The following is a 21620-nucleotide window of genomic DNA, read 5'->3' on the forward strand; positions in this document are numbered from 1 at the left end:
ACAGCCCAAGCTTATAGGATAATGCCTGTAATATAGTAGGTGCTCCACAAATATGTGTTAGTTTAATGAAAAGGAGAAAATAACAACAACAGCAACCAGAGGATAAGAAATGAGTTACGATGAAACCTCAGAAGAAAAGCTAAATCAAAATTGCCAAAAGAATTTTAATACACAGCAATCAACAGTGGACAACAGGAAAATTAACCACCTATTTTTTAAAAAAGAACAGAAATCCATTGGGGGGAATGCACGTAATGAAAAGAGAGCACGCCAGGTACAGTAGCACACGCCTATAATCCCAGCACTTTGAGAGGCCAAGGTGAGAGGATTGCTTGTGGCCAGGAGTTCAAGACCAGCCTAGGCAACATCACAAAACCCCATCTCTACACAAAATACAAAAATTAGCCAGGTGTGGTTGCGCATGCCTATGGTCCCAGCTACCCAGGAGGCCAGGCAGGAGGATTGCTTGAGCCCAGGAGGTTGAAGCTGCAGTGAGCCATGATCACACCACTGCACTACCAGCATGAGCGACAGAGTGAGACCATGTCTCCAAAAAAAAAAAAAAGGCTGGGTGCAGTGAGTCATACCTGTAATCCCAGCACTTTGGGAGGCCAAGGCAGGAAGATCACTTGAGGTCAGAAGTTCAAGACCAGCCTGGCCAATATGGTGAAACACCATCTCTACTAAAAATACGAAAATCAGCCAGGCATGGTGGCGCATGCTTGTAATCCCAACTATTTGGGAGGCTGAGGTGGGACAATGGCTTGAACCCAGGAAGTGAAGGTGAAGGTTGCAGTGAGCAAGATTGTGCCACTGCACTCCAGCCTGGGGGACAGAGCGAGACTCCATTTCAAAAAAAAAAAAAAAAAAAGAAGAGAGCAGCCTGACATTAAAAGATCTACAAACGACTAGAAATGATTAAGAAATAAACTAAAAATGTAATAACAGCTAAAACATACACTACAATAGTAAAAGAGGAGAACTGGCAGTGTAGAAAACATTGAAATCAATCATACAAAGGAAGAAATATGAGAAAAGAACAGAGACAAAAAGATACAGAAAGTAAAGAACAGCGATCCAACCTGAACATTACAGGTGATCAAGAGGTAGGGAGAAGAAACTAAAACACAACATCAGAGCCATAATGAAAAACAGAAAAAAAAAACAACTTCTGAACTGAAAAAGATCTTAATACACCAATCAAAACACCTCATCAAATTACAGGAAAAACCATAAAGAGAAAAAGCATAATGAGAAATATTTACCACCAAGGGTTAAAGGAAAAAGTCTCATGAACAAAAAGCAAAAAAAAAGGATAAATGAGGCCACAGAACTTGGAGATATCCCTAGGTCAAAATGCCAAAACAAGAAGTGAGGATACCTGGCTCCTGAAAAGATTGTATTTATATGCCAAAGGGCTAAAGAGCAGACTCTTTCAGGAGAGGATGGTACAGCTGCTTTTTTACACTTTATAAGCTGGCAAACGTTTTTCCTCATCCCTCACCTACAGGGAGTCTGACTATCATATAAAACAACTGACCTGGCTCTCACTGCATCATCCTAGTGGGTTAAGAACTAGGACAAAGAAGGACCAATGGACGTCTTATTTACTGTGAAGTATTTAATAAGAAATCTGAGCTGGGCACAGTGGCTCAAGCCTGTAATCCCAGCACTTTGAAGGCCAAGGCGGGTGGATCACCTGAGGTCAGGAGTTCTGAGACCAGCCTGACTGACATGGTGAAACTCCATCTCTACTAAAAATACAAAATTAGCTGGGTGTGGTGGTGCATGCCTGTAATCCCAGCTACTTGGGAGGCTGAGGGAGGAGCATCACTTGAACCCAGGAGGTGGAGGTTGCAATGAGTGGAGATCACGCCATTGCACTCCAGCCTGGGCAACAAGAGCAAAACTCTGTCTCAAAAAAAAAAAGAAATCTGATCCAGAAAACCTTATGTGTACATTCAGGAAAAAAGTAATAAAGCTAAACACAAAAAGCCTAACAAAAATAATGGCCAGTGCTTTGGGAGGCTGAGGTGGGAGGCATGCTTGGGGTCAGGAGTTCAAGACCAGACTGGATAAGAGGGTGAGACCCTATTCCTTAAAAAAAGAAAAAAAAAAAAAAAAGGCAACGAATTTCCCAAAATTGTTGAAAAACATTAATCTACACATCTAAGAGATGCATGCCACCATGCCAGGCTAATTTTTATTTTTATTTTTATTTTGTAGAGACAGGGTCTTGCTATGTTGCCCAGGCTGGCATTTAACTCTCGGCCTCAAGCAATCTTCCTGCCGTGGCCTTCCAAAGAGCTGGAATTACAGGTGTGAGTCACCATGCCTGGCCAAAAAACTCTTTTAAAAGGCAAAGAGAGCACCTTACAAGCAGCAGGAAAAAATTTCTCATCATTTTCAGGGGAACAACAATACAATTAATGTCAGATTTATCTGAAAAAAATAGAGACCAGAAGGCAGTAGAATAATATGTTCAAAGTGCTAAAAGAGAAAAAAATGTTAACCAAGAATTCTATATCTAGAAAAACTATCCTTTAAAAATGAAGGAATCAGGAGAGAAAGAAACAACTTTACACTGAAGAAACTTGATAAATAGTACCTCAGCCAAGTGATCAACATCAACATCATCAGTGATAAGTCATATTAACAGCATGTCCCCTTGATACGGTGTGTTGAGAACAGCACTTCACCTACATGGTCTTCCTTCCACAAACCTATAACCCCAGTCTAAGCATGAGAAAGCCATCAGACAACTCAAATTGAGGAACGTTTTGGAAAATACCCTACTAATACTCCCCAAAATCATCAAAAGGCATAAAAAATGTGGGAAATCTGAGAAACTGTTGCAGACCAGAGAAATACATGACGACTAGATGTCATGTGGCACCCTAGGTGGGATCCTGGAACAGTGAAGGCAGATTAGGAGAAAGCTAGTGAAAGTCTGAGTGAAGTGTGCAGTTTAGTTAATAGAATTAACATAACTTCAGTGTATTGTGCTTTGCTTTATTGCACTTCAAAGACATGGCATTTTTTACAAATTGAAGGTTTGTGGCAACCTTGCAGTGAGCAAGTCTATCAGCACCATTTTTCCAACAATACGTGCTCACTTCATGTCACTGCATCACGTTTTGGTAGTTCTTGCAAAATTTCTTCGTATTTATTTACTTTTTTTTTTTTTTTTTTGAAACAGGGTCTCACTGTGTCACCTAGGCTGCATGTCGTAGTGTGATCACAGCTCACTGCAGCCTCAACCTCCCAGGCTCAAGAGATCTTCCCATCTCAGCCTCCTGAGTAGCTACTCAGGAGTCACCATGTCTGGCTAATTTTCTTTTAGTTTTTTGTAGAGACAGGGTCTTGCTATGTTGCTCCTGGACTCAAGAATCCTCCCACCTTGGCCTCCCGAAGTGCTGGTATTACAGGCCACCATGCCCAGCCAATTCTTGCAATATTTCAAGCATTTTATTGTTATATCTGTTATAGTGATCTCTAAAAAGTGATCTCTTGTTTTTTTTTTTTTTTGGTGACAGAGTCTCACTCTGTCGCCCAGGCTGGAGTGCAATGTTGCGATCTCGGCTCACTGCAACTTCTGCCTTCCGGGTTCAAGCGATTCTCCTGCCTCAGCCTCCCGAGTAGCTGAGATTACAGGCACCTGCCATCATGCCCAGCTAATTTTTGTATTTTTGTAGAGATGGGGTTTCACCACGATGGCCAGGCTGGTCTTGAACTCCTGACCTCAGGTAATACACCCACCTCAGCCTCCCAAAGTGCTAGGATTACAGGAGTGAGCCACCGTGCCTGGTCGAATCAGTGATCTTTGATGTCATGTTGTCACCAGCAAGAAGATTATGACTCATTAAAGTCTCAGATGATGTGTTAGCATTTTTTTGCAACAGTTATAAAATTAAGATACATACATTTAACACGTTATTGCACATTTGATAGACCATAGTATAATGTAAACATAACATTTATAAGCATGGAGAAACCAAAAAATTCATGCAACTCACTTTATTGCAATACTGGCTTTATCTCAGTGGTCTGGAACTGACCCACAATATCTCTGGGGTGTACCTGTACCAATGTTGATTCCTTAGTTGAAACAAATGTACCATACTAAAATAAGATAATAAAATAGGGGAAATAGCTGAAGAGTATACAGGAATGCTCTATATAAGCTTTGAAACATTTCCATAAATCTACAGCTATTCTAAAATTAAAAGCTTGTTTTAAAAATCTCAGTAGATAGTTTTAACAGCAAATGGGACATATCAAAAGGAAAGATTAGCACCAGGCACAGTAGCTCACACTTGTAATCCCAGCACTTTGTGGGGGCCAAGGTGGGAGGATCACTTGAGCCCAGAAGTTCAAGATAACATGGCAAGATCCCACCTCTACAGAAAACTTAAAAATTATCCAGGCATGGTGACATATCCCTGTAGTCCCAGCTACTCAGGAGGCTGAAGTGGTAGGACCTCTTGAGCCCAGGAAGCTGAGGTTGCAGTGAGCGGTGATAGTGCCACTGCACTCTAGCTGGGAAACAGAGTGAGACCCTGTCTCAAAATAAAAATTAAAAAAAAAAAAGGAAAAGATTAGAAACTAAAGATGAATTAACAGAAAATATCTCATTGAAGGTCAGAGAGAAAAAGAATGTAAACTACAAAAGAAAAAAGGCCTAACAAGTATATGGGACACAATGGAAACAAAACATTGAACAGAAGTGTAACAAGCGTCCCAGGAGGAGAGGAGAGACAGAATAGAACAAAAATTTTATATATAAACACATAATAGCTAAGAATTTTCCAATACTGATAAAAGACACCAACTCACAGATTTAAGAATCTCTATAAACCTCAGGTGACAAAAAAACAAAGAAAACCTCTCCTCAGCACATCACTCTAAGGCTACTGAAAATCAAAAGATAAAAAGAAAAACTTAAAAGCAGCCGAAGTTAAAAATTCCATTATTTTCAAAGAAGCAACAATAAGGTTGACTGCTTTCTTCACAACAAAAACAAGAGAAGCTAGAAAATAACGAAATGACACCTTTAAAGTACGGAAAATAAATTAATGTCTATCTAAAATTCTATATCCAGCAAAACATATGCTTCAAAAGCCAAGAAAAAAATAGAACATTTTCAGACAAAAAAAAAAAAGAAAAAAGAGAAGGAAAATTGTTGCCAGTAGACCAGCACTTAAAAAAAATTTTTTTTCAAAAAGGAAACTAAGCACACTCACATAGCCCTTAAAGTTGATATGCACTTATACTTATTGATGTGAAGAGGTTCCTGACATTCTGCTGAGTGTAAACAAAATATAAATAATACCATTTATATGAAATTGTCACAAAAGATTAGCAGTGATTACACATGTACTGTTTAATATGAGATGATTTTTATTTTAGCCATACCATCACATTACTGGAATTTGGGGCAATAAATGTTCATCTTGTTTTGCTGTTCCCAAAAGCATTTTTAAACATGTAACACATTCCTGATACAATGTCAAGTGAAAAACACAGATTAAAATGTGTGTGTGTGTGTGTCTGTGTGTGTGTGTATGGTGGATGATATATATATAAATTTATATCCATTGAATAAGTACTAAAAGAAAAAATACAAAAATATCAACAATGCCTATGTCAGGGTTTTCAAATTATGAGCAATTACTACCTTGTTTACATTTTAGTATGCTTTCCACATTATGTATAATGAATAAATATTACTTGCTTTTTTTCACCCCTAGATTTGGAGTCTTGCTCTATTGTCCAGACTGGAGTCCAGTGGCGCCATCATGGTTCCCTGCAGCCTCAAATTCCTGGGCTCGATCAGTCCTCCTACCTCAGTCTCCCAAGCAGCTGAGACTACAGGCACATGCCACCATGCCTGGCTAAGTTTTTTCAATTTTTTTGTGTGTAGAGATGGGGTCTTATTATGTTGCCCAAGCTGGTCTTGAACTCTGACCTCAAGCAATGCTCCTGCCTCAGCCTCCTAAAGTTACCAGTATTATAGGCATGAGCCACCACTCCCAGCTACTTTCAGTTTTCTTAATGTAATTTTTTTCTTTATTTTCTCATTGCTTTGTTATATTTTTCTGTTTTTTCATCTTTTAATTTTTTAATTTCTATGAAAACCCAAAGTCACCTTAAAAGCCATTATCACAGTAACTACACTAATATTGTTACATAAAACTCCTTAATTTTCAGCACTGAATTGCAACATGGCTTTTGAAAGCCAGCTCTATTTAGCAAAAAATTCCCTAAGCTATGGTTGTAAGGCAAGACAACTACTACAATAACGCCTTTTCATTATCAACATAGTTTGTTTTTAAAAACAAAAATATCTGGGCCCAGGCATGGTGGCTCATGCCTGTAATATCCCAACATTTTGGGGGTCCAAGGTAGGAGGAGGATGGCTTGCAGCCAGGAGCCCGAGACTAGCCTCGGCAACACAGGAGACCCCCATCTCTACAAAAATAAAATAAAATCATTAGGCAGGTGTGGTGCCTATAGCCCCAGCTTCTGAGGAGGCTGAGGTGGAAGGATCACTGAAGCCCAGGAGATCAAGGCTGCAGTGAGCCACAATGGCACCACTGCACTCCAGCCTGGGCAGCAAAGCAAGACTCTATCTCTTAAAAAAAAAAAAAAATCATCAAAAATTGTTTTTAGCAAAATAGTTTATATGGGAGTTACCCATATAGCTCGAATTTTTTTTTTTTTGAGACAGAGTCTCGCTCTGTCGCCCAGGCTGGAGTGCAGTGGCGCGATCTCGGCTAACTGCAACCTCTGCCTCCTGGGTTCAAGCAATTCTCTGCCTCAGCCTCCCAAGTAGCTGGGATTACAGGCGCCCACCACCATGCCTGGCTAATTTTTGGATTTTTAGTACTGACGGGGTTTCACCATCTTGGCCAAGCTGGTCTTGAACTCCTGACTTCGTGATCCACCCGCATCAGCCTCCCAAAATGCTGGGATTACAGGCGTGAGCCACCGTGTCTGGCCTAGATAGCCTGATTTTAAAACAGAATATTGTTCTCACTTACTACATTCCTGTACACTAGGTATTTCACAGACACATTATCTTACTTTTCAAAGCATCAATGCAATCTAAGTATAACTGCCTGCATTTTAAAAATATATACAATTTCCTTCCAATTGCTATGAACTTGAAAGTTAGGCATTTGAGAAACAAGACCTGAAAAAGGTAACATTTGCTGACATAAATGGTTTGCAGTGACTACATGCCACACATTGTACTGAATATTTCATACTACCTAATTTTTCCTTATAAGAATCCTGTAAATAGTTGTCCTTATCCTCAATTTATATGAGGAAATTAAGGCTCAGCTAATAAGTAGCACAGCTGAAATTAAAATCATAAAATGATTCTGGATTCCATGCTCTTTGCCATAATATCAAGTTGTTATAGAAACTTCCTAATGTATATTCTTAATAGATTTTGATATTATTCTGGTGAACACAGTCAATAACAGCAGTTGGTAAATGACATTATTTTCAGTATTTCTAAATTCACAAAAAGAACAAGCCGAAAGAGTGTCTATGGCTTAGCAGAGTCCATTACCACTACTGCAGATACAGCCAAGCATGTGTCATATTGCTATTGACTGAAGAGTACCTTCTAGCAGCATCTGTGAATGCCACGAATAGAAAAAATTATTATTATTGCTATCTAAGAAGAATAATTACTTCATTAATTCAGTTCATATTATACTATCAAAATCTAAAACAAAATTTGAAAACAACACCCCACACACATTTTTCCCACTTACCTAACGACCTGCAGACTGAAATGGTTGCTTCCTCCAAGAGTTTCAACTCAGTACTGGAGAGACAGAAGAATAAAGGTAATTAATGACTATAATACTAAATATGTACATGCTAATCAGTTAAAGAAATATATAAAGATAAGAAAAATAATTTAGAAGAAAAATATGGTACACAGTAGTGAACAATAAGATCAGCAAAAAAAAAAAAAAAAAGTTAGGCTTCAATTTTCAATATAATTGGGAAATTTACCGTAATTCTAAATATGAGACTCCGAAAGAGAAGAGCTTGGGGCACCCTGCCTTTCAGGCATTGAGGCAGCGGGGAGACTTAGAAAAATTCAAGAAAGGCACTCCAAAGTACAGAGCTCAAGGCAGGGACCCTGTGTGCCCAATTCTAAAGGTAGTACTAATTATAGTTTGGAAATATGCTATTATTTTCAGGAAATACATGGAGTGTCATGACTGCTACAGTAGTTTCAAAAAGTTCTAGAAAAAAAGGAAAAGGAAGAAATAAAGCAAGAAAAGAGAGACAATACATATATGTTTTGGTGGTTTATAAATATATAGAAAAAAGATACAAAGATACAAACATACAGAAACAGATACAGAGACAGACTCAAACTGACACAGAGAAAAGAGGCACAGATAGAGACAGAAATAAAGCTTAGAAGAAAATATGTTTCTTGAGATTGCATTTGACAACAATTTCTTGGATGTGACACCAAAAAGCACAGGTATCAACAGAAAAAAACAGACATGCTGGACTTACCAAAATTAAAAACTTCTGTGCATCAAAGGATACTATCTACAGAGTGAAAAGTCAACCCACAGAATGGAAAACAGTACTTGTAAATCACATATCTGATAAGAGATTGATATCCAGAATATACTTTTAAAACTTCTACAACTCAACAACAACAAAAACCAAACAACCCAATTTTAAAATGGACCAATGACTTAAATAGCCATTTTCCAAAGAGGATATAGAAATGGCCAATAAGTACATGAAAACAGGCTCAACATCACTAGTCATTAGTGAAACACTAAAACCAGAGTGAGATACTACTCCACACCCATTGGGATGGCTTTTATTTAAAAAAAAAAAAAAAAGTCCAGGCGAGGTGGGCTCACACCTGTAATCCCAGCACTTTGGGAGGCTGAGGAGGGTGGATAACTTGAGGTCAGGAGTTCAAGACCAGCCTGGCCAATATGGTGAAACCCATCTCTACTGAAAATACAAAAATTAGCCAGGCATGGTGGTACACGCCTGTGATCCCAGCTACTTGGGAGGCTACGGCAGGAGAATCGCTTGAACCCAGGAGGCGGAAGTTGCAGTAAGCCAAGATCGTGCCACTGCACTCCAACCTGGGAGACAGAGTCAGACTCCATCTCAAAAAAAAAGAGAAGAAGAAGAGGAAGAAGAAGGAGGAGGAGGAGGAGGGGAGGAGGAGGAGGAGGAGGAGGAAAGGAGGGAAGGAAGGAAGGAAGGAAGGAAGGAAGGAAGGAAGGAAGGAAGGAAGGAAGGAAGGAAGGAAGGAAGGAAGGAAGGAAGGAAAAAAGTCAGAAAGTAACAAGTGTTAGCTAGGATGCAGAGAAATTAGGACCCCTGTGCACTGATGGTATGTAAAATGATGCAGCCACTATTGCAAAAATATGGCAGTTCCTCAAAAAATTAAACATAAAATTACCATATGACCCAGCAGTTCTACTTCCAGGTAGATACCCAAAAGAAGTGAAAGCAGGGTCTTGAAGAGATAGTTGTACACTTGTGTCCATGGCAGCTCCGTTAACAGTAGCCAAGAGGAAGTAACCCACATGTGTACCAACAGATAGATGGATAAATGAAATGTACATACACACAATGGAATATTATTTAGTCTTAAGAAATAGGGAATTTTGCCAGGCACAACGGCTCATGCCTGTAATCCCAGCACTTTGGGAGGCCGAGGCGGGCAGACCACCTGAAGTCGGGAGTTCAAGACCAGCCTGACCAACATGGAGAAACCCCATCTCTACTAAAAATACAAAATTAGCCGGGCATGGTGGTGCATGCCTGTAATTTCAGCTACTTGGGAGGCTGAGGCAGGAGAATCACTTGAATGCAGGAGGCAGAGATTGCGGTGAGCTGAGATGGCACCATTGCACTCTAGCCTAAGCAACAAGAGAGAAACTCCATCTCAAAAGAAAATAATAATAAAAATAAATAAATAAAAATAAAATAGGGAATTTCAATATATGCCACAACATGAATGAACCTTGAAGACATTATGCTAAGTGAAATAAGCCAGCCACAAAAAGATAAATATTGTATGATTCCTCTCATATGAGGCTCCTAGAGGAGTTAAACTCAAAGAGAAAAAGTAAAAATGTGGTTGCCAGGGGCTGGGGATGGGAGAATAGGGAACTAGTGTTTAGTCAGTATAGAGTTTCAGTTTGCCATGATTAAAAAGTTTTAGAGATGGATGGTGTTAATAATTGCACAATAATGTGAATATACTTAATGCCACAGAACTATACACTTTAAAATGGTTAAAATGATCATTTTACATTGTGTATATTTCACCACAATTTTTTTAAGTGCATTTCAACTCCAGTTCAACTACTTACTAGATAGTTGACCTTGGGCTGGTTTGTTTAATCTTTATGTCTTAATTTCCTCATATATAAAACAGAAATAGTAACAATACCTTCATAAGGTTATTATGATTAAATTAATCATACGATATCGATAAAGCGCATAGAACAGTGCCTGGCACAAAGTAAATCCTCAATAAATGATAGATTCTGTTTCATTTGTCTGTGTTTTTTTTTTTTATGTACCAGTACCTTGCTGTTTTGGTTACTATTGCTTTGTAGTATATTTTGAAATCAGGTAATGTAATGTCTCCTGATTTGCTCTTTTTGCTCAAGATTGCTTTGGCTATTCTGGGTCTTCTGTGTTGCCATAGAAACTTTAGAATTTTTTTTCTATTTCTGTGAAAAATATCACTGGTATTTTGATAGGGATTGCATTGAATCTGTAGATCACTTTAGATAGCATAGACATTTTAACAATATTTATTCTTCCGATACATAACGGGATATTCTTTGCATTTATTTATGTCTTCTTCAATTTTTTTCATCAATATCTTATAGTTTTCATTGCAGAGATCTTTACCTCCTCAGTTAAATTTATTGCTAGGTTTTTTTAAGAGCTACTGTAAATGTATTGCCTTATTTCTTTTCCAGATAGTTCAACAGAATAAAGAACCCAGAAATAAATCTACACATGATTTTTGACAAAGGCATCAAGAACACACATTGGGGAAAGAAGAATCTCTTCAATAAATGGTACTGCATAAACTGAATATTCACAGGCAGAAAAATGAAACTAGACCCCTATCTCTAACCACTTGCAAAAATCAACTTAAAATATGGACTTAAATGTACTACCTGAAACTATGAAACTACTAGAAGACACTTAAGTAAAATGCTTCAGCAGATTGGTCTGGGCAAGGAATTGTTGGATAAGACCTCAAAAGCACAGAGAACAAAAGCAAAAATAGACAAATAGGATTATATCAAACTAAAAAGCTTCTGCACAGCAAAGGAAAGAACAAAGTGAAGAGACAATCCACAGAAAAGGAGAAAATATTCACAAACTATGCATCTGACAAGGGACTCATCCAGGATACATAAGGAACTCAACAGCCAAAAAAAAAAAATCCAATTTAAAAATGAACAAAAGACCTAAATAGACACCTCTCAAAAGAAGACATACAAGGCCGGGTGCAGTGGCTCATGCCTATAATCCCAGCACTTTGGGAGGCTGAGGCAGGAGGATCACCTGAGGTCGGGAGTTCGAGACCAGCCTGACCAACATGGAGAAACCCCATCTCTACCAAAAATACAAAATTAGCCGGGTGTGGTGGCGCATGCCTGTAACCCCAGCTACTCGAGAGGCTGAGGAAGGAGAATCGCTTGAACCTGGGAGGCAGAGGTTGCGGTAAGCCAAGATCGTGCCATTACACTCCAGCCTGGGCGACAAGAGCAAAACTCCGTCTCAGAAAAAAAAAAAAAAAAAGGAAGACATACAAATGGCAACAGGTATATGAAACATATATCTCACCACTAATCACCAGGGAAAAGCAAATCAAAACCACAATGAGATATCACATCACCCAGTTAGAATGGCTATTATTAAAAAGACAAAAAATCACAAATGTTGGCAAGGATGCAGAGAAAGGGAAACTCTTCTTTTCTTTTTTTTTTTTTTTTAATTATTACTATACTTTAACTTTTAGGGTACATGTGCACCATGTGCAGGTTAGTTACATATGTATACATGTGCCATGCTGTTGTGCTGCACCCATTAACTCGTCATTTAGCATTAGGTATATCTCCTAAAGCTATCCCTCCCCCCTCCCCCCACCCCACAACAGTCCCCAGAGTGTGATGTTCCCCTTCCTGTGTCCATGTGTTCTCATTGTTCAATTCCCATCTATGAGTGAGAACATGTGGTGTTTGGTTTTTTGTCCTTGTGATATTACTGAGAAACTCTTATACAATGTTAGTAGGTGCTATAATTTGGATGTTTGATCCCTACAAACCTCATATTGAAATCTGATCCCCAATGTTAGAGGTGGGGCCTAATGGGAGATGTCTGGCTCATGGGGGCAGATCCCTTATGAACAGATTGATACCCTCCCTCAGAAGTGAGTAACTTCTCACACTATTAGTTCCCATTAGTACTGGTTGTGAAAAAGAGCCTGGCACCTCCCCGTCCCATTGCTCCCTTTCTCATCATATGTTCTCTGTACACACCAGCTCCCCTTCACCTTCTGCCATGAGTGGAAGCAGCCTGAGGCCCTCATCAGATGCAGATGCTGGTACCAGCCTGCTGAAGTGTGAGCCAAATAAACCTCTTTTCTTTATAAATTACCCAGCCTCAAGTATTTCTTTATAGCCACACAAAACAGACCAAGACACTAGGAAAGTAAATCAGTACAGCCATTAAGGACAACAGTAGGGAGGTTTTTCAACAAATTAAAAATAGAACTACCATATAATCCAATAATCCGACTATTGGGTATAAACATTGAGCATCCCTCACCCAAAATGCTTGGGACCAGGAGTATTTCTGATTTCAGATTTTTTTTTCCGATTTTGAAATATTTGCATTATAGCTGAGCATCCCTAATCCAAAAATCCAAAATCCGAAATAGTACAATGAGCATTATCCTCTAAGCACCACGTCAGTGCTCAAAAAGTTTTGGATTTTAGAGCATTCTGGATTTCAGATTTTTGGATTAGGAATACTCAACCTCTATATCCAAAGAAAACAAAATCAGTATGTCAAAGAGATATCTGCACTCCCATGTTTACTGCAGCACTATTCACAATGGCCAAGATATGGAATCAACCTAAGTATCCATCAATGGACGAATTTTTTTAATGAAGTACATATACACAATGGAATACTATTCAGGCATAAAAATAAATGAAATCCTGTCATTTGCGGCACCTGGATGAACCCACAAGACATTAAGTGAAATAAGTCAAGCACAAAAGACAAATAACACATGATCTCACTCATCTGTGAAAACTTAAAAAGTTGATCCCATAGAGGTAAACAGTAGAATAGTGGTACTGAAGGCTGGGTAGGACAGGCAGTGAGAGGGAGAGAGGTCAACAGGTATAAAGTTACATTAGATAAGAGGGATAAGTTCTGGTGTTCTATTACACAGTAAGGTGACTAGAGTTAACAATAATGTACTTTACATTTCAAAATGGCTAAAATAATTTTGAATGTTCTCACCACAAAGAAATAACAAGTGTTTGAGGTGATGGATATGCTAATTGCCCTGATTTAATCATTACACAATGTATAATGCATCAAAACATCATATGGTACCCCATAAATATGTACAATTATGTGTCAATTAACAAAATAAAACTTTTTAAAAATGATAACTATTATTGATTCCAAAATGTAGTAATTTCCCCATAGATAATAAATTAAAATAATGCTTCACATTTGTTTAACCCTTTAAATATCTTTCAAAACACTTTCAAATATATTGGTGCAATTAAATTCCATGAAAATCTCTTCTGTGGGACAGGACCATTATAAACCTTATTTTTATAGATAAGCAAACTGAGGCATCCAAGGAGTTTAAAGTAAAATTCCAGGAATCAGAAGTCTGAGAAGAACAAGAACCGGCTTTAGAGCCTGGTGACTTGGTTAAAAATTATGTTTTCTTTTTTACCAATACACATGGTGCAGTAAATTCTCCAAATGGGCAACTCTTTTGTAGCAGCTTTAAAACCCGTACCCCTCCAGGGTTCTTTTCTGTTGCTGGTGAAGTGCACTTTTTAAAAGAGTGATTCATACCATCAAGGTTTTTGACAAGAAAATTTTAGAAAAACTGTGGAAGAAAACTGATTCCTCTTAGTTCTAGCCATGTGTAATTGCTGACCACCTGAAATGGTCCAAACTGAGATTTGCTAAAGCATAAAATACATACCAGATTTCAAAGATTTTTAAAAGAATGTAAAACATTTCATTAATTTTATATTCATATGATGATTATATCTGGGAAACTGGGGTTAAATAAAATATATTAAAATTAAATTCACCTTTTTCATTTTACTTTTTCAATGTGGCTACTAGAAAACCTTAAATTACAAATGTGGCTTATCTTGTATTTCTGGACAGAGCTGCTAGAACCTCCCAGCAATTAAAGAGTGTCATGCATAAAAAATATCATATATACACACAAAGCTAAGACTTACTAACTATAGTGAATATCCCGTTACCTTAAAAGTCTCAAATTATATGCATATTTTAAAAGATGTCGTCTTTTTAAAGTTAAATTTTTTAAGTTTCACCTAAGATTGACTTTTTTTAATAAGATAACCTAGAAGTGATCCTATGATATAGTTTAAGGGTAGTAGTTTATGGAGACTCACCATATTAGATATTTATAAAGTGTCTGCCAGCCTTACAATGTCTCTCTGCTGTCTGTCTCTCTGTCTGCTGCCTCCCTACCCTTTTTTCTATCTTCCCACCTACTTTTCAGAGGTGAGCAGAGGCAGACAGATATGTGCAGCATGTCTCCGCTCCTGGCCACAGCTGACTAGTCCAGGGACAGACATCTAACCCAAGCCTAGCCCAAGTCTCAGATAATTTAGAATTGAGATGGAAAGACAGGCTTTCCATTTGGCTGGAACTTGGCTGCATAGTTTAGGGCTGTGGGAGGCCACCCTCTACCGACAGAGTGGCAGAGAAAGCCAGTTAGTAAGAAAGATGAGTAAAAGCTTTGCAGAAAGAAAGACAAAAACAGAAAGGACTCTCAGGATTGCTGCTGGCTTTCCAATTCCTGGGACCAGTTCTTCCAGAAGCCTGAGTGTGTTCCTGATCTTGGATTCTATGAGACACTCCAGTGTCTTCATCACATCTTCCCCTTTTTCTGGCATATAATAAGTAAAATTGATTTTTGTTGACAACCAGAAGACTTCTAATTAATAAATCACTGTGGTCAGATTTAATGATACCCATTAGTAGTTGGCAAGAAGTGGGAACTATGAATTACTCGGTTTATTGGTTACTCAGACAAAAAGTTAAAAGAGGTATAAAATGCAAAGGATTGTAAAAAGCTTTATGAAATTAATAACTAGACCACATGCATAAAATCTATTTCACTTTCTTCAGTCAATGGCACTCTCTTTTAAAGCTGACTGGAACCAAGAGTTTCAATTATAAACATATGGCTATAATCTTCGAAGCTGCTAAATTTGTTCATTTAGCAAATACTGCTTAGGTGCCTAGGACATGCTAGGCTTCATGAAAGATGCTGCCTCTGCCTCCAGGCTACATGGAGGAATGAAGAAGCAGACAGACTGTTCAGTGCAGGAGAAGTATGAATTATGAAACCAGCCCTGTGTGTGAGCTCACAGGATGTGCACTCAATGTACCATAGAAGGAATCAAAGAGGCCATCCTGGAGGAAGTAACTATTCTTCCTGAAGGGCCAAGAGACATCAGGCAGGCAGAGCAAAGAGAATAGTGTATGCAGAGGCATGGCAGTCACAGAGAGCCTGGCATGCCCTGGGAAGGGGTGGTTAATCAACACAGGAGAATGGCAAACTACAAAGCTGGAAAAGTATTCTAGATGGCTGGAATACCAAGTTCAGTCTCTCCATTTTTGTTTTGGGTATAAACAAAAACCAAAACACGGCTCTGGTTTATTTTTACAACAGTATTAGCCTGAAAAGGGGATTAATTCCAACATATATTAGTGAGGTTGGTTTGAACATCACTCCTTCCAGGAAGCCTTCTCTGATCAGGTCTCACCTAAGACAAGGTAAGAAGTCCATTCTCCACCCGAACACCCAAGAGCTCTCAATCATAAAACTGAGCACGTGGCAGTAAGATTGCCCAGTTGCTTGTCTATGGCCCCCACTAGATTGTGGGCTCCTTATTCATCACAGCATTCCAGCCTGGTACAGAGCAGGCAGTTAGGCACTGTCAGACACCACTCAGACCTTCATTACCAGAAGACAGAATTATTTCCCCTGGCTCCTTAGGAAACACTTCCCAGTCTCCAGCCCTCAAGGCAAGGTCTGCCGCTCAAGTTTAAATTTCTGTTAAAATATTTTTTAAAAGACATTTATTTTTATTTTTCTTTTTTTTTTTTTTTTTTTTTTGAGACAGAGTCTTCCTTTGTCACCCAGGCTGGAGTGCAGTGAGTAATCTTGGCTCACTGCAACCTCTACCTCCCAGGCTCAAGCAATCCTCCTGCCTCAGCCTCCCAAGTAGCTGGGATTACAGGCACTTGCCACTACGCTTGGCTAATTTTTGAATTTTTAGTAGAGATGAGGTTTCACCATGTTGGCCAGACTGGTCTTGAACTCCTGACCTCAGGTGATCCGCCCACCTTGGCCTCCCAAAGTGCTGAGATTACAGCTGTGAGCCATAGCACCCAGACTAAAAGACATTTCTTTCTTTCCAAATATAAAAGAGCATATCCTTTTGAAGCAGTCTGATTTGTCAGAATTATCTGGAAAGCTCCCCACTGTGGTGAGCCAGCCAGCACCTGCCATTCTGCGACTATGTCCCCCAGGCCTGGATCCCCCAACACACAGCCACAATCTGAAACAGCACCACTGCCACTGCCTCATTCAACAATCAACACTTTAGAGCAGAAGCATCTTCAGAGCCCACATTATAAGCTCCAAGAGAACAGGACGACCTCATTCACTTATACATCCCCCGCTGTGTCTGATACAGTGGCTCAGCCAGAAAAAAACCACTTGGTAATTATTAATTAACTAAAGGAGTCATAGAGCTCTGTTTGTTGCAGGATGCCTGCAATTTCTGCACTCTGAAGTGTTACTTATTTCTACAAAAGAAATCAGCCAGGCACACCCCTGCCAAAAACAACACACCAATTGTTATCATAGAATTCCTTTCCTCTCATCCTTCCATCCCTCAATTTTCTAAACTTCTTGGAACATTTTAAGAATAATCTGCTTTCCCATTTGCTTGATTTAGAGCTATAATGAGGTGGTAAGGAACTGGGGTGGTTGGTAACTGTTGCTGCCTGTTACAGGCATCTATGCATAATACTGTTTTAGTTAAACAAATGAGCTCAGATGTGCTGGCAGCAGGCAACTAACAAATCATCATTTGCAGTAAATAAAAGTAAAATGGTACTGTAAAAATATGCCAGTGTTTCCAAGAATATTACAATTAGAAACCAAATGTTGTTTCTGAAGGCAGATTTGGGCAGTAAAAACACATAAAAGGGGCAAAAAGGCAGTGTCAAATATTCATACTAATTCAGACTAAATAAGTATCACACGGTATACTTCAAGTTTAATGCATACATAAATTCCATACCTCCAGGTCAATTTGAAAACTGTCAATAGTGGGAAATTAGGGATAAATACTTAAAACTAGTAATCTCTTAGTCAAAGTAGCTAAACAAACTAAACTCTCAACAACCATATTGATCCAATGACCAAGTGTGACTCTCCCTGAAGCAATCCATATATTAGAAGCCTTCTTCTCAGAGGATGGCCACACTGTCACTTTGGCAGCAGCATAAACAGATAGGAGTCACAAAACTGGAATCTCAATTTTATTTTGTTTTTTACTGATACATAATAATTGTAAATATTTGTGGGATACATGTGGTATTTTGATACATGTATACAGTGTGTAAGATCAAATCAGGGTAATTGGGACATCCTCATCTCAAACATCTGTCATTTCTTTGTGTCAGTTTTGCTGGTGACATCACAATGAACATTACTAAGGGATTGGAGAACTATGCCCAAGAATCAATCAATCAACCTTTCTCTCTCCCTCTTTCTCTCTCTCTCTCTCTCTCACACACACACAAAATCTGAAACACAGTCAAGAACCTTCATTGGGCTACCCAGAAGATAATTCAGTAAGGAAGTGGTTATGAAAATTTTCACAACTAGGCTGGATGCGGTGGCTCACGCCTGTAATACCAACACTCTGGGAGGCTGAAGCGGGTGGATCACCTGAGACCAGGAGTTCAAGACCAGCCTGGTCAACGTGGCAAAACCCCATCTCTACTAAAAATACAAAAATTAGCTGAGTGTGGTGATGCGTGCCTGTAATCCCAGCCACTTGGGAGACTGAGGCAGGAGAATCACTTGAACCCGGAAGGCGGAGGTTGCAGTGAGCCGAGATCACACCATTGCACTCCAGCCTGGGCAACAAGAGCAAAACTCCATCTCAAAAAAAAAAAAAGAAAAAAGAAAAAAGAAAATGTTCACAACTATAGGGGAAGCTCTTAAACATAACCATTGCCACTTCTGGGCCATATTCTGTTTGCTTCCTTGGATTTCATGAAGAGAATCTCCCTAGGGAGACAGCTGTCATCAACCTCAACCTCACACCCTCTACATAAAGTGTAGGTTGCAGAGAAGACTGGTAAGGTAAATCAGAGCAAAAGAATGAAGTATCCTTATGTCATGCTAAGGAGTTTGGATTCCATCCTACATCTAATGGGGAGTCATTAAGCACAAAATAAAAAACAAACGTTAACAAAACTCTTAGAGCAGCAGCAAGATGGTCAGGGTATATAATGGTTAAATATCTGACCCTGGCTACAACCATCCTGAGATTTTCAGGGGGGAAGAAAAAGACAATGAGAACGACAGCAATAATCAGGTCTCCACTACAGTATACGATAAAGTCTAACCATGTGCTCACAACAATCCCTATATAATTAACCACTGCCGCCAAGTGTCTGGCTAGCAGATTTTGATGAACCACTAACTGTTACTAAATCACAACACAATCAGGTACATAATCTTTAAAAATTTTTGTTTAATTCCACTAAAATTATAGACCAAATTAAAATACTAGGAAGGAATTCCAACAGCAAGAATATGGAACGTCTCTGCACCCACTGGATTCATAGGCGGATCATGTTTAAAACATATACACCAAGTGTACTCTACCTCTCAGTTTAACCACTGCCATCAATTAGCAAAACTCCTGCACACTGCTCACATAGATTTCCAATCTTGTGCTTGTTGCTGAAAAGCAGATATGCCCCTGGTATAATGGAAAGAGATCGATTTTTGAAGCTGCATATTTAAGTTCCAACTTCTTCATTAACTACTGGTATGACCTAGCCAAATTACTTAATTTGAGAATCGCAGTTCTCATCTGTAAAATGGAGGTAAAAATGCCACCAACTCATAGGACAGCTATGAAGATGATATGGCAATGTGTGGAAAGTGCCCAGCACACAGCTCAATAAATGTGAGTTCCCTAACTCCCCAAAAACAACAAGAAAACCCACAAGCATTGAACTGTCAAATATTTATTTACTTATTTATTTATCCCTTAATATACACTTAAATTACTAATTTATCAGCCTTCCCTTATCTTCCCCTGCACTGAGCAGGAGGGGAGTATAAAACATCATTTAGTAATTTTGAAGTGGTTATACGTTTTGAAATAGTACCAAAGCCGCTCTACTAAACAACTGTAGGTGATCTGCTTTGATTTTATTTACATTAATGTTTCATTACAATAGAAGTATAAACCTAGTAGATGACAAAGAAAATCAACATCCTTGTTCACACCTAGGACATCTCTCAGTATTAAGCAACTTACATTTGTATGATGTTTTATAGTTTACAAGGTGGTTTTGAATATTTCATTTGATACAGCCATCTTGTGAAAAAGGAATAGCAGATAGTATTTCTATTATAGATGAGATATTCACACTGATAAAGAAAATACTAAGTGGCAGAACAACGACTTAAGTCTAGGTTTTTTTATTTTTTTTTAATTTCAACTTTTATTTTGGATTCAGGGGGTACATGTGCAGGTTTGTTACATGGGTATATTGCATGATACTGAGATTTGGGATATGAATGATTCCATCACTCAGGTAATGAGCAAAGTACCCAACAGTTTTTTAACCCTTGTCCCCCTCCTTCTTCCCCCCATAGTAGTCCCCAGTGTCTATTGTTGTCATCTTTATATACATAAGTAATCAATGTTTAGTTTCCACTTGTACGTAAGAACATGCAGTATTTGGTTTTCTGTTCCTATGTTAATTTCCTTAGGATAACGGCCTCAGCTGCATCCATGTTGCTTGCAAAGGATATGAATTCATTCTTTTTATGGCTGCATAATAGTCTATGGCCTATATATAGCACATTTTATTTATCCAATTTACTGTTGTTTTTTCTGGTTTTTTTGTTTGTTTGTCTTGAGATGGAGTCTCTTTCTGTCACCCAGGCTGGAGTGCAATGGCAAAATCTCGGCTCACTGCAACCTCCGCCTCCCGAATTCAAGCAATTCTCCTGCCTCAGCCTCCTGAGTAGCTGGGATTATAGGCAAATGCCACCACACCTGGCTAATTTTTGTACTTCTAGTAGAAATGGGGTTTCACCATGTTGGCCAGGCTGGTCTCGAACTCCTGACCTCAAGTGATCCTCCTGCCTAAGCCTCCCAAAGTGCTAGGATTAAAGGTGTGAGCCACCACGCCCAGCCTCCAATCCACTGTTGATGGGCACCTAGGTTGATTTGATGTCTTTGCTATTGCAAATACTGCTGTGATAAATATACAAGAGCATGTGTCTTTTTGGTAGAATTATTTATTTTCTTTTGAATATATACCCAGTAATAGGATTGCTAGGTGAAATGGTAATTCTGTTTTAAGTTCTTTGAGAAATCTCCAGACTGCTTTCCATGGTGGCTGAACTAATTTACATTCCCACCAGCGATGCATAAGCACTCCCTTTTCTCTGCAGCCTCACCAGCATCTGTTATTTTTTGACCTTTTAATAACACCATTCTGACTGGTGTGAGATGGCAAATCACTGCGGTTTTGATTTGCATTTCTCTAATGATTAATGATGTGGAGCACTTTTTCATATGTTTGTTGCCTTCTCATATGTCTCCCTTTGAAAACTGTCCATTCATGGCTGGGCATGGTGGCTTACGCCTGTAATCCTAGCACTTTGGGAGGCCAAGGCAGGTGAATCACGAGGTCAGGAGTTCGAGACCAGCCTGACCAACGTGGTGAAACTTCTACTAAAAATACAAAAATTAGCTGAGCATGGTGGCAGGCACCTGTAATCCCAGCTACTCGGGAGGCTGAGGAAGGAGAATTGCTGGAACCTGGGAGGCGGAGGTTGCAGTGAGCCAAGGTTGCGCCACTGCACTCCAGCCTGGGTGACAGAGTGAGACTCCATTTCAAAAAAAAAAAAAAGAAAAAGAAGGAAAAGAAAATTGTCCATTCATGGCCGGGCGCGGTGGCTCAAGCCTGTAATCCCAGCACTTTGGGAG

At 39.1% G+C, this 21620-nt stretch overlaps 1 protein-coding gene across 11 annotated transcripts in view; it reads right to left on the bottom strand.

Annotated features, from left to right (window-relative positions):
* DYM (dymeclin) overlaps window positions 1-21620 on the bottom strand; it is a 413664-nt gene that overhangs the window by 337161 nt on the left and 54883 nt on the right. For all 11 annotated transcript variants that reach the window (NM_001133903.1, XM_054537559.2, XM_054537555.2 and 8 more), the window contains 1 exon segment: window positions 7791-7843. In NM_001133903.1, the coding sequence (NP_001127375.1) occupies window positions 7791-7843 (53 nt within the window).

The sequence above is a fragment of the Pongo abelii genome, chromosome 17 (genome assembly GCF_028885655.2).
Source record: "Pongo abelii isolate AG06213 chromosome 17, NHGRI_mPonAbe1-v2.0_pri, whole genome shotgun sequence".
Classification (NCBI taxonomy): Eukaryota; Metazoa; Chordata; class Mammalia; order Primates; family Hominidae; genus Pongo; species Pongo abelii.